Genomic DNA, 19,002 nt, shown 5'->3' on the forward strand with positions numbered 1-19,002 from the left:
TGGACTAGATGACCCTGGGATCCCCTCCTATCTCTCCACTCCTGAATTCTAGGAGGAGCTTCCTTGCCTCCTGCAAAGCCCTTTTCCCTGCAAGCTCTTCCTCTGGTTTCTGTCCAAGGGAGGGAGATGCTCAGAGTCCAGACAGGAGCCTCACCCCCCAAAGGATATCTGGGCATTGGCGGAGCCGGGGGGGGGCCGGTGCCCCCCTTAATCCATAAAAAATAATAAGAATCTGAGGATCTGCCAAGCGAGAGAGGGCTGAGCGAGGGAGGACTCGGCTTTGCAAGGGTTAAAGGGAACCGAGCTGCCTTCCTAGAGAGGCCAGGAAGCAAGAGGGGGCCAGGTCCTCCAGAGCCAAGCCCCCTCCCTCCCCAGTCCTTTCCTTGCTTTGGGGTCTCTCCTGCAAGGGCTGCCTCGCTGTCCCCTCCTGGGATCTGGTGAGTCTCCTCTCTCTCCCCCCAGAGGGTGCAGTGGGGAGACGGGGGGGGGGGGTCCCAGGGCTGCAGCAGGAGAGGGTGCCTGGGGGGCCTGATCAGGGAGGGGCCAGGTCTGCCATGCTCTCCTTCCTGCAGATCACAGGATCCCTGACTCCCACGAAATCTCCCTTCTTTAAACAAAGGAGTCCCTGGGACTTTAACTCTGTGTGACATCGCTCAGCGTCATTGCACAACCGAGGAAACAGGTGCAAATGGTTTTCCAAAGTTGAACAGGAGGTGGACTAGCCCCCCCCCCCAAAAAAAAACAACGGGCAGGAAGGAAGGAAAAGTAGGAAAGAGAGACCAGGAATAAAAAGAGGGATCCCAGGCCATAGTCTGGCTGCTGCATTGCAAACCAGTTTGTGTTAAGCTATCTAACAGAACAACAAAAAATCAAGGGAGAGGTCTTTGGCCCCGCCCACTTGGCCCTCTGGGGGTTGGCCAGATACATTCCTGGCCCTCAGAAGAGAGAAAAAGAGACCTCACCCCACGAATCTGTCTGGACAGCGGCAGAGATTGCAGAAAAGGAGACAGAAGCAGGGAGTGGAGGTGGGGTGGGGTGGGGGTGGGGCTGGGGAGCAACTCCGCCATGCTCTCCTTCCTGCAGATCAGAGGATCCCAAACTCATTTGGCCCTCTGCCCCCCCCTTCAGAAAATATCTCCCTTCTTTAAACAAAGGGAGTCCCTGGGACTTTAACTCTGAGTGACATCGCTCAGCCTCATTGCACAACAGAGGAAACATGTGCAAATGGTTTTGCTAAGCTGGAGGAGGAGGTGGACTAGCCCCCCCCCAAAGAAACACCCCACAGGGAGGGAGGAAGTTAAGGTGGGAGAGAAAGGCCAGGATAAAGAGAGGGATCCCAGCCCAGAGTCTGGCTGCTGCATTGCAAACCAGTTTCCCAGTGTCTCCCAGGGCAGCTCCCCACGGAGGCCACTGCAGCCATCCCCTCGCACCCAGAGCAGGGCATCCCAGGACCACATCCTCTCTCTCCCAAAGGGATTATTGCTGGAAAACCAGCCGGAAATGGGCGCTGCTGCTCACTGAGCCTCCAGGGACCTTGGCATCGATGGCTGTGTGTGTGTTAAGCTGGCTAACAGAATAATAATAATAAATTGCCCGTCTGAATTTCAAGTGAGACGTATTTGGCCCCGTCCACTTGGCTCTCTGGGGTTTTCCAGATACATACCTGGCCCTCAGAGCAAAGAAAAAGGGACCCCACCCCAGGAGTCTGTCTGGAGAGCGAGAGAGAGTCCAAGTGCAAGAAAAAGAGACAGAAGCAGGGGAGTGGGGGTGGGGGTGGGGAGCAACTCCTGAGGACCCCCAGGTGAGGACCCCCACTAGAGCCAAGCATCCATTTATCATGAGATACAAATGACTCCTTTGTCATTCGGTTCTGACTTCATGAATTGACTGGGAGGCAGCAGAAACCAGGTTGATTAATCTCACAGAAATCCCTTCAGTTGCCTCCACATTTTGTATTGCTAGAAGGCTAGAGACTTATTTCTTCTCCTCTTCCTCCTTTTCTTTTCAAAAAGTTAGCTCATGGTCTGAGATGCGGTGAAGTCCAGCCCATTTCCCCTCCTGTCCTACAGATTCTGTAACAGAACAATGTATTTGCTTTGTAGGATTTGCTGCAGCTTCTCATTTAGATGGACAGAACTTGGCAGAAGACCAAAGGGTTTCTTCCGATCTCTCAGAGGCTTCCTGAGAGCACAGATGGATGAGCAAGACTCAGATGGCCCTGGAGCAGGAAGGGGCCATGCCATCCAAACTGGGAGCAGTGGGGGATTCTGGGAAAACTCTGTGCAGAAGATCCTGGGTGAGGAGGACACCCTCCGCTCAGAGGTTCAGAGCCAGCAGTTGAGGCAGTTCTGCTGCCAGGAGGCCAAAGGACCGCGAGAGGTTTGCAGCCGACTCTACCACCTTGACCATCAGTGGCTGAAGCCAGAAAGGCACACGAAAGCTGAGATGCTGGACCTGGTGATCTTGGAGCAGTTCCTGGCTGTCCTTCCACCGGAGATGGAGAGCTGGGTGAGGGACTGTGGAGCGGAGACCAGTTCCCAGGCGGTGGCCCTGGCCGAAGGTTTCCTCCTGAGTCAGGCAGAGGAGAGAAAGCAGGTGAGAGAGACTTACCTCTGGATACTCCCAAGGGGCTCCAAACAGGACAGAGAACATCCCATAATGGTCTGCTGATGGCCCATCCTTTTTCTGGGAGAGCATCCATGGAATGAGATCTCACACCCTTCAAGTCTTTGTCATTTTCTTTGTAATATTTCTCACCATTCTCTTTTTTAAATCCTTGTTTCTTTTCCAGGGAAAGGATCTCTTTGCAGAAATGGACCTGGATTCCTGTGAGGCAGAGAGGCCTCCGTTGGACACCAGAGAGAGGCCACTGGGTAAGGAGGAAGGTGGTTTTTCTCCGTTTGGTCTCATTCTGTTGGTTTCCCAACTCATCTGAGGGTTTTTTCATCTTGTTTTGGGGATAGATGGTTGGGAACAAGGGTCCAGAGGAGGGGAGATGTATTTCTGCACAAACAAACATATGAAATAGTCACAAATGTCTAAATGCTCTAAGCAGGTAAGTCTTTCTCAAAGGCCCATCTGTAGTTAGAGATGCCCTGTTTCACCTGTGAGAGAAGCAGGCACTCCTGGCGTCCTGCTTACCTTTTTTCTCTTGCAGGTGGCAGAAGGATGCCAGCAAGACCTCCTGATCCGCTTTTTCATGGGGGCAGAAGGGAAGCAGCGGCTGTGGAACCAGATCAGGTCAGGGGAAGCTGCCTTGTGGGGAAAGAGGCTGAGGGATGGAGCAATGTCATTTACTGGTGGGGCACAGAGGAATGGTGGGAGGAAGCAGCCGGGGAACCAGGAAGGGAAGACGGCTCAGAGCCGAAGGAGTGGAGGTGGAGGAAGGATGGGCGGTCAGAGGGAGAAGAGGGAGAAGCCTGGGAAGAGGAGGTGTCAGAAGCTGAAGGGGTAACAGGGCTTAGTGAGCTGGGAGACTCTGTGGCAGAATGCAGTGCAGAATCAGAGGCAGAAGAGGAAGGAGGCGAGTGGGAGAGGAAGGTCGAGAGGCTGAGGTGAGTCAGGAGAAGGAGGAGCCACCGGTGGCTCCCTCTCCTTCTGCCAGAAGCCACCCTCCCTGCTTGTCTCTCAGAGCCAGGAGACCCCCTGCAATGCAGGAATCTCTGCTAGATCATCCAAGACCAAAAGAGGCATATTTTATTTCTAGATTGATAACTGAATGCAAAAATTGGTTTCTAAGCAGTGGACAAATGAGAACAAATAGTCGCCTGAAAACACAAGGTGGAGTACCACCTATTTGCACAAAAACGAATACCCATAATTAAAATGCAGAATAAAATAAGCATCCATAAATAAAATGTGCAGCAAAGCAATCCTATTGAAACAACACCGCAATTTACAGGAAGGAATCAACAGAGCATTGTGTAGCAGATCATATTTCTGCTGTCTCAGAGGAGGACATTTCCCTTTTTCATTTAGGGTCCAGTGTGCTTTGAAGATGTCGCTGTTCGTTTCACGGACGAGGAGTGGGCGTTGCTGGATCCTGACCAGAGAGCTCTGCATAAGGACGTCATGGAGGAGAATTGTGGGATCGTGGCCTCTCTTGGTAAGGCTCCCTGTGGGATTGTCATATCTGCCTGGAAATACAAAAAATACCTCTATGTGACCAATCTCATATATTTTCACAGAGCTCAACAGCGCCCCCTATAACACCTGGGAACCTAACACCCCCACAATAAAGAGTAACTTACAGTTTTTTCTTTGAACAATTTTCTTCAAATTATTCCTCTTTCTACCACGATTGGGCTGGTCTCAACTGCCCAGGCCATCTTCAGTGTCAGCTTCAGAAAGATAAGTAGTTTCAGGTTTTCTGTTTTTGCTCCTGTCAGTCTTGGATTGACCAAAGAGACGACTGACAATGGAGATGGAGGGGATGCCATGACTGGGCCAAACAAAATTCATCCCAGAGAAGAACTAGACTTATTGAATCTCAGGAAAAGTAGCGGTGGTGATGATGATGATGATGATGATGATGATGATGATGATAGTAATACAGTGGTACCTCGGTTTACAAACTTAATAATAATAATAATAATAATAATAATAATAACAACAACAGCAACAACAACAGCAACAATAATAAGAAACTTAAAAGTTTCTGGAAGAGGACTGTTCTTAAATCGAGGTACCACTGTAGTAATAATAATAATAATTTTTTATTTCTACCCTGCCCATCTGGCTGGGTTCCTCCAGCCATTCTGGGCGGCTTCCGACATATATATAAACATGAAACATAAATCATTATAATCTGATCCCATATAAAAAGAACATTAACTTTATTTTATTTTTTTTACCAATCAATTTTTATTGTTTTCTTTACACAGTCATTTTACAATACATTAAATCACATATATACTTTTAGCTCTGCCGAGCTTGCGACTTCCCTCCTTCCCTTCAGCAGGTATCCCTTATTTTCTCCAGTCGCGTATTTTAATTTTTAACCTTGTATCTGTCTTACACATTGTAGGAGGTATTTCAATCCTGCCAGTGTTTTTAAATTTTTTACAATTATCCTTTAAGTACACAGTACATTTACTCCAACTTTCCTGAAATCTCTGATCGTCCTGATCCCGAATCCTGCCAGTCAATTTGGCTAATTCCGTGTAGTTCATCATTTTCGTCTGCTACTCCACAATGGAGGGAATTTATTGTAATTTCCAGTTTGGGGCCAATATATTCCTTGCCGCAGCTGTGGCGTACATAAATAGCCTTTGGTCTGTTTTCTTAACCTCCTTCCCCTTCAAACCCAACAAAAAAGCCTCTAGTTTTTTGGGAAAGGTATATTTAAGTAGTTTCTTAAGTTCATTATAGATCAACTCCCAAAAAATCTTTATCCACCACATATGATAGAAGTCTCCATCCACCTTTTTACATTTCCAGCATTTTTTTTAATAGATATTTATTTGAGTTTCCAAAAAATAGAGAAAAAACAAAAAAAACAATTAAAAACACATAAAATTTTCATTCCTTACTTTCAATAACATATTTCCTTGACTTCCCCACACCTCCCCTTTTTGTATTCCAGTTCCAATTTTTAGCTCAGCAAGTTCTTGTCCCCAAATTTTACCTTATTATATTTAATTCATTTTAGTTAACCAATTTTAACTTATAAACCTCAGTCTTTATACATCAGTACTTATTCTTAAAAATCTTTTTCTAAGGCCGACCCCAATTCCCTTCCACAAATTCCCCATTTTTATATTAGTAGCAAAACAAAATTAAATGAAACAGAGTATAATTGTACACCCTTTGGATTCCCAAAGCCCCACCCCCCCTTTCCCGGTTTTGAACCCCAACAAATGTCCATCAGTCTATCTGCTGTCAGCCTGGTGACCTCACGTCCGAGGCTCTTAATTCTCTCTCAATTCCTCTCTGCCGGTTTTTTTGATAGTCCTTTGTATTGGACACCAAATCTCAAAGAAGCTCTGTCCCAATAAGGTCCATGTTTCTTCCAGCCAGACCTCCATATTTAAAAGTGGAGCCGAAATCTTGTTTCTTGCTTCTCTTAAGTCCTAATGTCCCAAAAGCTCCAGTTTCCACTTTAGCCAGGTTTGTAATCCATAGGTCTTCAGATCTCCACATGAGGAGATCTCTCCATTCTCCATTCTTCAATTCAAACCAAATTTTCATCATCCTGTTCTTATTTTCCTTTGTATCCATCTTAACAGGCCTCTGGCTCTCCTTAATCATCTGTGGCATTATAGCTCCTCCTTCCTTTTCCTTTAAATCATCATATATCTCTTTCCTCACATTCTCAAATTTCTCAGATTTCTTTTCTTGTTCAGCTGCAGAGATTTTTAGTTCAGCTGCAAAGACTTGAGTCAAGTCCCTTCCAGGCTCAGTAGTTTTATTTACTGTTTCATTCAATATTGTAACATTTGTAGCCAAAACATCACTTTGTTCTTGTAACTTTCCCAAGAGAAAAAAAGTCCTCTCCAGTTCAGCCAGTATTTTTCCACTTACAGCCATTCTTGTAATGTCCCTGAACCTCCTCTAGAGGAGTTCTGGTTTCTTAGTATCTTCCAGTTCCAACCCAAAAGTCAAATTAGCCTTTTCTTCTTTATTTTTAACAATTTATTACCAAATTGTAACAAATATAACCAGCAAAGACAACAGAAACAAAGTTCTCCTTTTTCCCCAACTTTGACAGCTAGTTTGACAGCTGTCAAAGTCTTCTATAACTCTTCAGCAGGCTCTCTCACCGATCGCTCCCGGGTCCTGGGGGAGGGGTGACAATTCCGCTCTCAATATTAGCTCTTATCCTCCAGCAAAATCACTTATATTGCCAAAACGTGGAGTTAATTGCTTTTATCCACTAAAGAGAAAGGTGTTCTCTCAACCTTAGTTATCAAATCCTTGCTTTAAGATGTTTACAAGGCGGGTAGACGGACTTCCTCTTTGCGCCTTCCCCGGTCGTGCCTAATTCCCAAGAAAAATTTTCCCTTTTTAAGTCCAATTTCCGTATTACTCACGGGTTGTTACTTTTAGTCCAAATGTTCAGAGAAAGAAGTCAGCGCTCTCCGTCCATGGCATGCGGCTTCACTCAGTAGGGGAAGCAGTCGACTCTCAGCACCGCACTCCTCTCCGTCCCCCGTTCCGAAGCCTTTAAAAAGGCTCCTTCGTGGGTCGGGGGGCGCAAATGCTGCCCGCCGAGTCACCAGGTCCACAGGCTTCAGCGCCTGTGGTTTCTGACCGCCGCGGCAGGACCCGACCCCTACTAAGCCGATTCCCTCCGGAGCTCGGAGGGAATCCACCATTAGGCGATGGCGCTAACCCGGAAGTCCATTTCCAGCATTTCTTATCCCTCATCCTATATATTTTCGCCAGTTTTACTGGTGTCAAATGCCACCTATATATCATCCTCATTAAATTTTCTTTTAAAGCCGTACACGCCGTGAATTTCATAGTTTTGTTCCGTAATTTTAGCCGTGCATCCAGTTCAATATTATGCCTAAAATCTATAGCCCATTTTATCATTCCTTCTTTCACCTCTTCAACTTTTGAAACCATTCTAATAACAAATCATATATCCTAGATAGTATTCTACCTCTGCCTTCCTCTAATTCTAACTGAAATCTTGATTTTTTTATCCTTAAACCCGGCTTTCCTTTTATCCTCACTCAATATATCATTCACCTGATGGTATTGCAACCAACCTGTAAACATGCCCTCTCTTTACTCTTATGGTTTAAGTTTTAACCCTTGTTCCATTTTTCTAATAATTTCCTCATAGGTGGCTCACCTTCCTTCCATATTTACTTTTTTAACTGTCAGTACCTCTATTGGCGATATCCACCATGGGGTTTTCCTTTCCAATAAATATTTGTTTCTTCCCATACTTCATAAATTGACCTTCTGATCACATGGTTTAAAAAACCTTTATGAACTTTTACCTTATCATACCACAGGTACGAGTGCCACCCGTACCTGTTGTCATGACCTTCTAAATCCAATAGGTCCGTATTTTCCAATGTTATCCATTCCTTTAACAATACGAGACAGGATGCTTCATAATAGAGATTCATACCTGGTAAGGCAAATCCACCTCTTTCTTTTTCATCTATCAACATTTTCATTTTGATCCTCAGCTTCTTTCCCTGCCAGACAAATCTTGACACTATTTATTGCCATTCTCTACATTGTCCTGTCCCTTTAATCACTGGAATTGTTTGGAATAAGAATAACATTCTAGGTAAAACGTTCATCTTAATCACCGATATTCTGCCTGAAAAGGATAATTTCAAACTGTTCCAAATTTCTAAATCCTTCTTAATCTCTCTCCATGTGGTTTCATAATTATCTTTATACAATTTTTCCCCTGTTGTCAACCAAATTCCAAGGTATTTCACTTTCTTAACCACCATAATTCCTGTCCTGTGTTGCAATTCCTCTGTCTCTTCTTTATTCATATTTTTTACCAGCATTTTGGTCTTATTTCTATTGAGTTTAAATCCTGCAACTTTTCCAAATTCCTCCATTCTCTCTAGGGCTTTTTGTACACTGTTCTTTGGGTCTTCTAATGTTAAAACTAAATCATCAGCAAACGCTTTTACTTTAAACTCTTTCGATCCCACCTTAATACCTCTGATTTCTGACACTTCTCTCAAATTCTTGTTTAATACCTCCAAAAGTGTAATAAACAACAGGAGCGACAAAGGACACCCTGCCTGGTACCTTTAGAGATTTCAAAGTTGTCAGACAAATTATTATTTATAATAAGTTTGGCTTTTTGTTCTGAGTATATAGCCTCAATACCTTTCAAAAACATTTCTCCTATTCCCATTGTTTTTAGGTTTTCTTTCATAAACCGCCATGAAACATTATCAAATGCTTTCTCTGCATCAATGAACACCAAGGCCGCTTGTTTATCATTTCTAGACTCCCAAGTACTCAATTATAGCCACTATTTTGCTAACATTGTCCTTCAGTTGTCGCCCTGGTAGGAAACCAGCTTGATCTTTATGTATTACTTCCTTTAAAAGTTTTTTTAATCTGTCGGCCAGCACATCCACAAATAATTTATAGTCATTGTTCAATAAGGAAATAGGTTTAAAATTTTTACACTCAAATCATCTGTATCTTTCTTTGGGATTAAAGTGATGTACGCCTCTTTCCAGGAATTTGGAATTTTCTCTTCCTTCAAAATGTTATTCATAACCTCACACAGCACAGGTAATAATGGTCCACATAGTGTCTTATAATATTTTGCCCGAATGCCATCGGGGCCTGGAGCTTTCCCTATCTTCATTCTCTTTATCACCTTCTCAATTTCTTGTTCTGTAATTATCTGGTTTAATTGTTCCTTTTCTCCTGGGGGGATCTGCTGTAATTGATGACTTTTCTATTTTCTTACCATCTTCTTTCTCTGTCTTATACAAATCTTTATAAAATTTCAGAAAGGTCTTTCTAATTTCTTTGGGGTCTTCAATGATGTTTTCTGCCTCTCTTATCTTACAAATTGTTTTTTGTTTTTGTCTAGCCTTTAATTGCCACGCCAATAATTTTCCAGTTTTGTTGGCGGATTCAAAATTCCTTTGTCTCATTGTTTTTGTTTTCCACTCTACATCCTGACTCACCAACATAGAGAACTGAGTCTGCAACAATTTAATATTTTGTCTTATTAGCTCATCTTTTGGTTTTATTTCAGCAGTCTCTCATTCTCCATGAGATGGGGCAGGATTTCTTCTTTCTACTTCTCCCTTCCTCTTTTCTGAAAACTGTTCTTTTGGATCAGGAATCCTCTCATTACAGCTTTGCGTGCATCCCATACTGTTTCAATGGGTGTTCCTTTGTTTAAATTCCACTTATTCTGTAATTGTCTCTTCTGCCTAATTTACTATCTTTTGGTCATTGAATAAACTTTCATTCATCCTCCATCTGAATGATGAAGGGTCTTTTCCTTTTAACTCCAAATATAACTGTCAGGGAACTGACATCAGAGATCAACGGAGAGGGAAGTCGCTCCGAGGATGCAGGGGAGGGAACCAGCAAGGAGAGAGGGAGAGCTTCCGCTGGGGAAGGAAACCAAGGTGACACCAGGAAGAAAGGGGAGGCTGAGAGTACTTCGGAGGGAAGGCTCCGAGACTCTTCCAGTGAGATCAGTGGGGAGAGCGCAGGACCTCCGCTTGGCACGCCTACTCTGCGCAGAAGGCTTCCGCGCAGAGAAGCTAGGCGGAGACTGGCTGTCAAGGAATTTTTATGTTGGAAGAAGTTCAGGAAACGCCCACTGACGGATTCTGCCAGTGATTAAGACAGTCGCGTTGCAAGGCGCTGTCAAACCAGGGAAATTTTGAGCTATATAACCTGCTTGGAGCAGTTTGGAGTTTTACGCATTAGCAACACCATTTCCCATTACAATAACGAATTATGTTCTGATAATGTCCTTGGGAGAATCTCAATTTTGGAAATTCTTGGCACCAATTCTTTAGAAGTCCAAATGTAATTTTTTCTACCAAAGCTTGGATTTGGACCTGGAAAGAATGTGAACTGTTTTGTTTTGGGATTTCTAAGTCTCCAAATATCTGTTAGCCCCATAGTGTCTGATATATCAAAATATTTTTGGTAGTTTACCTTCATTTGTGTCTCGCCTTGTCATTGATCTATCCAAATCTGGAATAACCACACTGTTGAAATCCCCCATTACTATCACTCTCTGATCCAAAAATTCTGATAATGTTTCATTGAGCTTCAAATAAAAGTCGGCTTTTTTGTCATTAGGTGCGTAGATTCCCACAATGATTACGGTACCTTTCCCCCCTGGAAGGTAATTTGCACTATCAGCACTTTCCCCTCCTCATCTTTATAAATTAATTTTGGGTTATATTTCTCCTTTATATACAATACAACCCCTCTTTTCTTGTTTGTGTCTGAGGCAATAAAGTCTTTCCCCAATCTTTTAGTTCTTAAAATCCTCTTATGTTTCCTTGCGACATGTGTTTCCTGTAAACAGGTTATATCTAAATTCCATTTAATCAAGACATGTTTGATTTTGTGCCTTTTATTTTCACTATTAAGTCCATTCACATTCTATGAAAGTATTTTCAGAGCCTTTTTCTGGTTTGTATAAGTCTACTATCAAACTTGGGGGTCCTTGTTATTATTATCCTCTTCTTCCTCTTCTCCCTCTTCTTCTTTCTCCTCTTCTTCCTCTTCCTCTTCTTCCCCTCTCCTTTTCTCCTCTTCAGACTGGTCCCATCCTGGTCTTACCTTCTCCGCTTTTCCCAACTCTTTATCATATCTTCTGGAGAATTTTTCCAGATCCTGAAGGCTACTTAGTTTGAACCTCTTGTCTTTGTAATAGAAGGAAATTCCTTCTGGAAATTCCCATCTATGCTGGATTCCATTTTGCTTTAACTGGCCAACTGGTTGGTGGCAGCGGATTAGTGGTGTACGGGTCAATAGTCCGTGAGGTGACCGGGGACTCCATACGAATGCCACAGTTGGCGCCATAGATTTCTGATTGGGTTAATGTTTGGGCTATTCCCAAGCCATTCCAGCAGTGCAATAGGATTATCTTTAAAGCACCTTTTGCACACAGCATGGAACATTCATGGAACTGAATCCTGTTGAAATAGGAAAGAAAGAAAGAAAGAAAGAAAGAAAGAAAGAAAGAAAGAAAGAAAGAAAGAAAGAAAGATTTGTATAAATATATATAGAAATGCTTCAGTATCTGGGAAAAGATCACTTGTGGAACGCTTCAGTTTCGGCTCAACATTCCCATTAATGATGCAAATTGTGCCCATACCTTTTGCTGCCATACAACCCCAGATCATCACACTGTCTGGGTGTTTCACAGTCGGTGTAATGCAAGTAGGATGTAAATCTTCTCTGATTCTTCTCCTCTTGCCCAGTTAAAGAAACTTGCGTATTTCATGCCATCACTACCAAGCAAGGTAGTGTCCCATTGTTCCGCTGTCCAGTTAACATGGGTTTAATCTTTTCAACTTTTGCTTGAGAGATTACAATGGCTTTTTCCTTAGAATTCTAACATTTAGATCAGTCCTTGCGCTCAACTTCCCATTACATTGCGCCATGTCATCTTGTATACACCCAGAAGATTTTCTTCTGTCATGTAGGGACAGTCTCTCCACTCGTTCATCATCACTTGCCTTACCAGTCAGATTTTGTAGTGACTGAGTCTCCTTATACCCCTTCAAAAATATAGAAAGGCCAGCTTTGGTTTTGTTTTCCCCAATCTTTCATCTAATTTCTTCATAACTGTAGCTTTGTTCACTTAATATTAGAATCTTACATCGCTTTCTGGGTGACCAGTCAACTCTTTGTGCCGTTTCTATAATTTTATTATGTTTTACAACCTCACTAAATGAAGGAACACAAAAAACCAACCAACTTGATAGCAATCACATAACACACTGAAAAAAGTCAACCTAAGCAAGTTGTGCTTCATTTTTTGGTTATTGGCTATAACGTTTGATAAAATACAGGTAATTGAACAAACTTTGTTGGATTACATTCTTGATTGAATTATCTTTCCATTGATATATAATTTTATGATATTACTCTAAAAGAAGTGGTGTTTTGAGCCATCAAACCTCTGAAATACACTTTTTTCCGGAGGTCGTCCACAATTTTGACCACGACTGTATAACAAAGCAACATTCAACAACTCATCAGAATCTCATAATAAACAAACAACACAGGTAATGAACACACACCCAACTCCCTTCAGATCTTCTCCATTTGTTCCTGAAGCTCTAATCCCTTTTTGTTTATATTGCAGATGGTGATGAATTGGAAATCGAGAACAAAGGTGACCACGACAAAATCCCCAGAGAGGAGAAGCCATGTAAAAATTTGGAGTGTGGGGAAACTTTCAGTCAGAGCTCCTATTCGACTTCCCATCAACAAAATCTCCTTGGAAAGAAACTATATCAATGCATGGAATGTGGAAAGAGCTTCAGTCAGAGCTCCTCTCTCACTTCCCATCAAAGAATTCATACAGGAAAGAAACCGTATCAGTGTGTAGAATGTGGAAAGAGCTTCAGGAGGAGCTGCGATCTCACTTCCCATCAAAGAATTCATACAGGGGAGAAACCTTTTCAGTGCTTTGAATGTGGAAAGAGCTTTAGTCGCAGCCACAGTCTCACTTCCCATCAAAGAATTCATACAGGGGAGAAACCCTATCAGTGCATGGAATGTGGAAAGAGCTTCACTGATAGCTCCTCTCTCACTTCCCATCAAAGAATTCATACAGGGGAGAAACCCTATCAGTGTGTGGAATGTAGAAAGAGCTTCACGCATAGCTCCTCTCTCACTTCCCATCAAAGAATTCATACAGGGGAGAAACCCTATCAGTGTGTGGAATGTGGAAAGAGCTTCAGGAAGAGCTCTTCTCTCACGTCCCATCAAATAATTCATACAGGGGAGAAACCCTATCAGTGTGTGGAATGTGGAAAGAGTTTCACTCAGAGCTCCTCTCTCACTTTCCATCAAAGAATTCATACAGGGGAGAAACCATATCAGTGTGTGGAATGTGGAAAGAGCTTCACTGATAGCTCTAAACTCGCTTCCCATCAAAAAGTTCATACAGGGGAGAAATCCTATCAGTGTGTGGAATGTGGAAAGAGCTTCACTCATAGCTCCTCTCTCACTTCCCATCAAAGAATTCATACAGGGGAGAAACCCTATCAGTGTGTGGAATGTGGAAAGAGCTTCACTCACAGCCACAGTCTCACTTCCCATCAAAGAATTCATACAGGGGAGAAACCCTATCAGTGTGTGGAATGTGGAAAGAGCTTCACTGATAGCTCCTCTCTCACTTCCCATCAACGAATTCATACGGGGGAGAAACCCTATCAGTGTGTGAAATGTGGAAAGAGCTTCAGGAAGAGCTCCAATCTCACTAAGCATCAGAGAATTCATACAGGGGAGAAACCCTATCAGTGTGTGGAATGTGGAAAGAGCTTCAATCAGAGGTCCTCTCTCACTTCCCATCAAAGAATTCATACAGGGGAAAAACCATATCAGTGCATAGAATGTGGAAAGAACTTCAGGAAGAGCTCCTCTCTCACTTCCCATCAAAGAATTCATACAGGGGAGAAACCCTATCATTGTGTGGAATGTGGAAAGAGCTTCACTGATAGCTCCTCTCTCACTTCCCATCAAAGAATTCATACAGGGGAGAAACCATATCAGTGCATGGAATGTGGAAAGAACTTCAGGAAGAGCTCCTCTCTCACTTCCCATCAGAGAATTCATACAGGGGAGAAACCATATCAATGTGTGGAATGTGGAAAGAACTTCAGTCAGAGGTCCTCTTTCACTTTCCATCAAAGAATTCATACAGGGGAGAAACCATATCAATGTGTGGAATGTGGAAAGAACTTCAGTCAGAGGTCCTCTTTCACTTTCCATCAAAGAATTCATACAGGGGAGAAACCCTATTAGTGTGTGGAATGTGGAAAGAGCTTCAGTGAAAGCTCCTCTCTGTTTTCCCATCAGAGAATTCATACAGGAGCGAGAGAAAAAGGGGACGTGGCCTACATACATAGATTTGCTGAGGGGAAATGGTAATTAAAAGAATATGAGGAAATAAAAGATCATTTGCAGAGTTGGTTACACTACAGACAATTACATGAGTTGTACAAGGAAGATAATAAGAAAGGGTTTAGTTATACATTTTCTAGATTTCAACAGGAAATTATAGAAGAAGTGCAGGTGCTGAAGAAAGTGTATAGTATTTTGCTAGAATGGGGAACAAAAGATGAGGTCGAATCGGTCATAATCAAATGAGCACAAGATATAGGACATAACATACAATTTGAGGACTGGGAAAAATTGTGGAAAGTAAATTTGAAATTTACACTGTTATCTTTTGAAAGAAAATTACATTGGTACCTTAGTTTACATACGCTTCAGGTTGCATACACTTCAGGGTACAGACTCCACTAACCCAGAAATAGTACCTCAGGTTAAGAACTTTGCTTCAGGATGAGAACAGAAATTATGCTCCGGCGGCGCGGCGGCAGCAGGAGGCCCCATTAGCTAAATTGGTGCTTCAGGTTAAGAACAGTTTCAGGTTAAGAACGGACCTCCGGAATGAATTAAGTACTTAACCCGAGGTACCACTGTAGTTTGAAAATATATAGAAAGCAAAAATATATAAAACCAAGTCAAACATATGTTGGAAATGTAAAGAAAAAGAAGAGACTTTTTATCATATGTGGTGGAAATGTAGAGAAGTTTAAAAATTGTGGGAAGTGATATATAATGAATTGGGAAAAAAATGTTCAAATTGACATTTGTAAAAAAACCAGAAGCTGAATTCAGTGCGTTGTCAGAGCTTTGTAGGGAACTAGAGTTCTAAAGTGTTTGGTCCAAGAGATCTGTGGAGAGTGTTGCTTGCCCATCACCATTTGGGAAGACAATCAACCCTCTTTGAAGTTAGCAGAGTCTGGACAGTTTATGTCCAGAACCAAACATTTGGACATACGTTTCCAAAATGCATGTCAGAGTGTTCAGACAGGCTTAGTGAAGCTGAAGTACTGTCCGAGCCAGAAGAATCTGGCAGATGGGTTCACTAAACCTTTGAGCTTCCAAAAACAGGGGGAGTTCTGTGAAGGGTTGGGTTTGGGGTAAGTGGTAGTGCTTACATTCACCCCAGCGATACAGGACGAAAGGGGGTGTGAGGAGACCCAGAGCTTATAGGGTTAATAGCTCAGGAAGTTATATCCTGTCGCTGGGGGTGTGTTCACATACGGGGTTTGTACACTTTGTAATGTGAAATACTTTACTTTCTGTTTTGCTTTGAAGGGGAGAGACAGCATGTCAGCTCTTTCTCCCGGACTGCTGATTTATTTTGCCGCTGTACAATAAAGCTTCTTAGATTAGAAAGAAGCTGCGTACGGAGTCTTTTTCTGCTTGCCTGAGCTTTCTTCACACAGGCCACATCGCTGTTCGCAAACTCTGCTAGATGACAGGGAAAGCACTGGTCGCAGTGGAAGTGTGTTGTTTTTACCCTTTCTGCAGGGTTACCTGTTAATGGTCGCTTGACTGGATGACCTGGAGAGGCTGGCCATTCTTTTGTAATGATAATACTTCATTCCTGAGCCAGGTCACAGGCTCACCCTATTCACACCTTAAATGTGCCCTTAAGGCAGGATTTGTGAGGACAGAGACAATGGGGAGGTTTCTGCATTTCCTTTGACCTTGTAGAGAAATATTTGAGGTGAGTGAAAGAGTCAAAACGGCTTTAGGACTTTTCTTCTGGGTTTTGGACATGTGGTTTATATATTGATATATGTGTTTGCTTGGTACATTGAGGAACATATTATATATATATGTGTGTATATATATATATATATATATATATATATATATATATATATATTTGAGATGGAAAGATCAGGAGGCTCCAAAAATAACAGATTGTCAAATCAAATTACAGGAATTTGTGGAGATGGCTCAAATGACTAGTAAACTCAGAGGAAACTCAAAGCAAAAAATCGTGGAAAACTGGGATGGTTATAGAAGATATGTTCAAAAATACAATAATAGTTTTGACTCCGTGCTCGCATTCGAGTGATAAAGGAACTAAAAGAAGGTGGACAACTATTAAGGATTTATTATGTTTTCAGAATCTATTGGAAAATTTATATAGAAAGGTTTATTGTTTTGTGTACATTCAATTGTAAGATAAAATATATGCGAAGGGACTTGATAGGAAGTCAAAACTGAAGAAAAGATTTTGTAAGATAAAAGGGAAAAAATATTTATTTTCATTATTATCACTATTTATTTTATTGTATTTTTTGTGTTTCTGCGGGAGTGTGTTTTGTATGGAATATTTGGGAGGAAATAAGACAGTAAATAAAAAATAACAAACAAAATATTTATGTATGTAATTTTTATTTCTCAATTATATTTTGTGGTAGTATGGTTGTAATGTTTTTTGTAACATAAAATCATTCAATAAAAATTATTTAAAAACAAACAAATCGGTCAAAATAAATAAATATCAGCAGTAAGCATTGGAGATGCAGACAAAACGAGGGAACCTTATTCCACATGTGAACATGTCCCCAAAGGGAAAATAATAAAATAAAATAAAATAAAATAAAATAAATGCTATTTATTTTAAAGAAAACCAAAGCTTTCCTATTTAACATTCTAACGATAAGCATCCCAAATGAAAATAAAAGTGTTTCTTTACACGACCACAGTGGGTAGGATGTTAATACTGGAAAATTAATATCAACAAAAGATGAGTGGCAATTAAAGTTGTGCTAGTACCTTGAACCAGCCACAATGCCAGAACTTCCAAGAGACTGAGATCTACTCCCAGTAATAAAAATCCTGCCAGTGATCTACCCATTGTCTTTGCCCAGAGTTCTTGAGCTTTTCTCAGGGAGCAGTGACCAGAGTGGTGGATCGACCACTAGATCATTTAACAAATTAAAATCATATAAACAATTGTGCTTTAAAAGTACATACCGTATATGAAGTATCAAGATAATGGAACTTATAACATAGTGGTTTCTGCAGTGAACAACAACTCTTACAATGTAAGATGATATAGACAGGCGCAGCATTGATTTTAGTTACAGGTGACAGCAATCTGCAGCTGTAAGGTTTTCTTCTTAAAGTGACCTCTTTAAAACAACAAATGAAAAACAAACTTTATCCATACACACGTTCGTATTTTGTTGTACATTCTGTTAAATTGTTAAACTGACTCACCACCGCCCCAGCTTAAGAGGCCTCATGAGGCACTGGGACACCGCTGCTGCTGCTGCTGCTGCTGCTGCACCGTGGGTGTTGGGGAAGGCCGCTCCCTCCTGTAGGCCCACTCCACCAGGCCTTGGGGGCGGGGCCCACACTCGCCACCGCTACAGCTTTAAGGACACTGGTGCTGCAGCAGCAAATGTTAAAAATGTTTTAAAGGGGTTTTTACTTTTTTACTTTGTTGTACCACCGTGAACGGTGGTGTTTATTGATGTATTTTTATTTTGTTCCGTTTTATTTTGGTTTGGGGTTGGATATTGAGTGGGGTGGGGATTGGTTTTGTTTGGTACAATTGTTTTTGGTTTGGTTTGCCTTTCTATTTTGTAAATGGAGGTTGGTATGAGGCTTGGGATTGCTACCGTGGTGGGGCGAGGGAGGTACGGCGGTGGGGGCAGATGTCATAGGCGAAGGGGATCGAGATCCGGATATGCTCGTACCCCTTCCAATCTGCGCCCCATCCCGAGGGACGAGGGTAGGGTGAGCAAGGATTACTCACCTCCGTCACTGGTGTTGTGCAATGCCAGGTCTATAGGCAACAAACCCGCCACCCTGCGAGATTTCTTCACCTTGCAGGGGGTTGACCTGGCTTGTGTGACGGAGACCTGGGTGCGCGAAGAGGAAACTCTTACCTTACGAGAGATGGCGCCCCCGGGTTTCTCTGTCCTCCACCAGTCATGGACTGTGGGCCAGGGGGGAGGGGTGGCATTATTAATCTGGGTAGATTGTTCTTTCAGGGCTCTAACATCGCCATCGATCCCCGGCATTGAATGTGTTGGCCTAGTGTGGGGCTCTGAGGTGAGCTTGGCTGTCTGGCTGGTGTACCGGCCACCTAGCGCACCAGCAGCCACCCTGTCAGGCCTGCTGGAGGCGGTGGCCGGCTGGGCCTTGGAATTCCCTAACCTATTGGTATTGGGGGACTTCAACATCCATGCTGATGCCACTCCCTCCTCACAGGCTCTGGACCTGGTGTCTTCCATGGCAACACTAGGGCTCTCCCAGTTTGTTTCGGGCCGCACACATCAAGCAGGCCACACGCTGGATTTGATCTTTGGCGTCGGTATAGATGTGATCATGTCTCCTTCGATGAAGGTGCCATGGTCTGATCACTACGCTCTGAAAGCCAGGATTGATTTTCCACCCCCACCCTGCTTAGGTGGCGAGCCAATTTGGGCTCGCCCACAGAGGCTGATGGACCCTGAT

General features: G+C 42.7%; 2 protein-coding genes across 3 annotated transcripts in view; both read left to right on the forward strand.

The window, feature by feature from the left end:
* The window catches only part of LOC310760713 (uncharacterized protein), a 122,358-nt gene extending 105,343 nt beyond the window's left edge, over positions 1–17,015 (forward strand). Inside the window, exons 1-7 of one of the 2 annotated variants that reach the window (XM_083609774.1) lie at positions 348–437; positions 2,103–2,595; positions 2,792–2,873; positions 3,158–3,240; positions 3,979–4,105; positions 12,800–16,288; positions 16,731–17,015. In XM_083609774.1, coding sequence (XP_083465900.1) covers positions 2,194–2,595; positions 2,792–2,873; positions 3,158–3,240; positions 3,979–4,105; positions 12,800–14,466 — 2,361 coding nt within the window. In that variant the 5' untranslated portion in view covers positions 348–437; positions 2,103–2,193 and the 3' untranslated portion in view covers positions 14,467–16,288; positions 16,731–17,015. Of the gene's footprint in view, positions 1–347; positions 438–2,102; positions 2,596–2,791; positions 2,874–3,157; positions 3,241–3,978; positions 4,106–12,799; positions 16,289–16,730 lie in introns of those variants that run through there. The other variant, XM_083609775.1, reaches the window with a different exon arrangement.
* Positions 1–19,002, forward strand: part of LOC310760688 (uncharacterized protein) — a 278,926-nt gene that overhangs the window by 107,281 nt on the left and 152,643 nt on the right. The gene's annotated exons all lie outside the window — the stretch shown is intronic.

The sequence above is a fragment of the Podarcis filfolensis genome (genome assembly GCF_964270895.1).
Source record: "Podarcis filfolensis genome assembly, chromosome: 4".
Classification (NCBI taxonomy): domain Eukaryota; kingdom Metazoa; phylum Chordata; class Lepidosauria; order Squamata; family Lacertidae; genus Podarcis; species Podarcis filfolensis.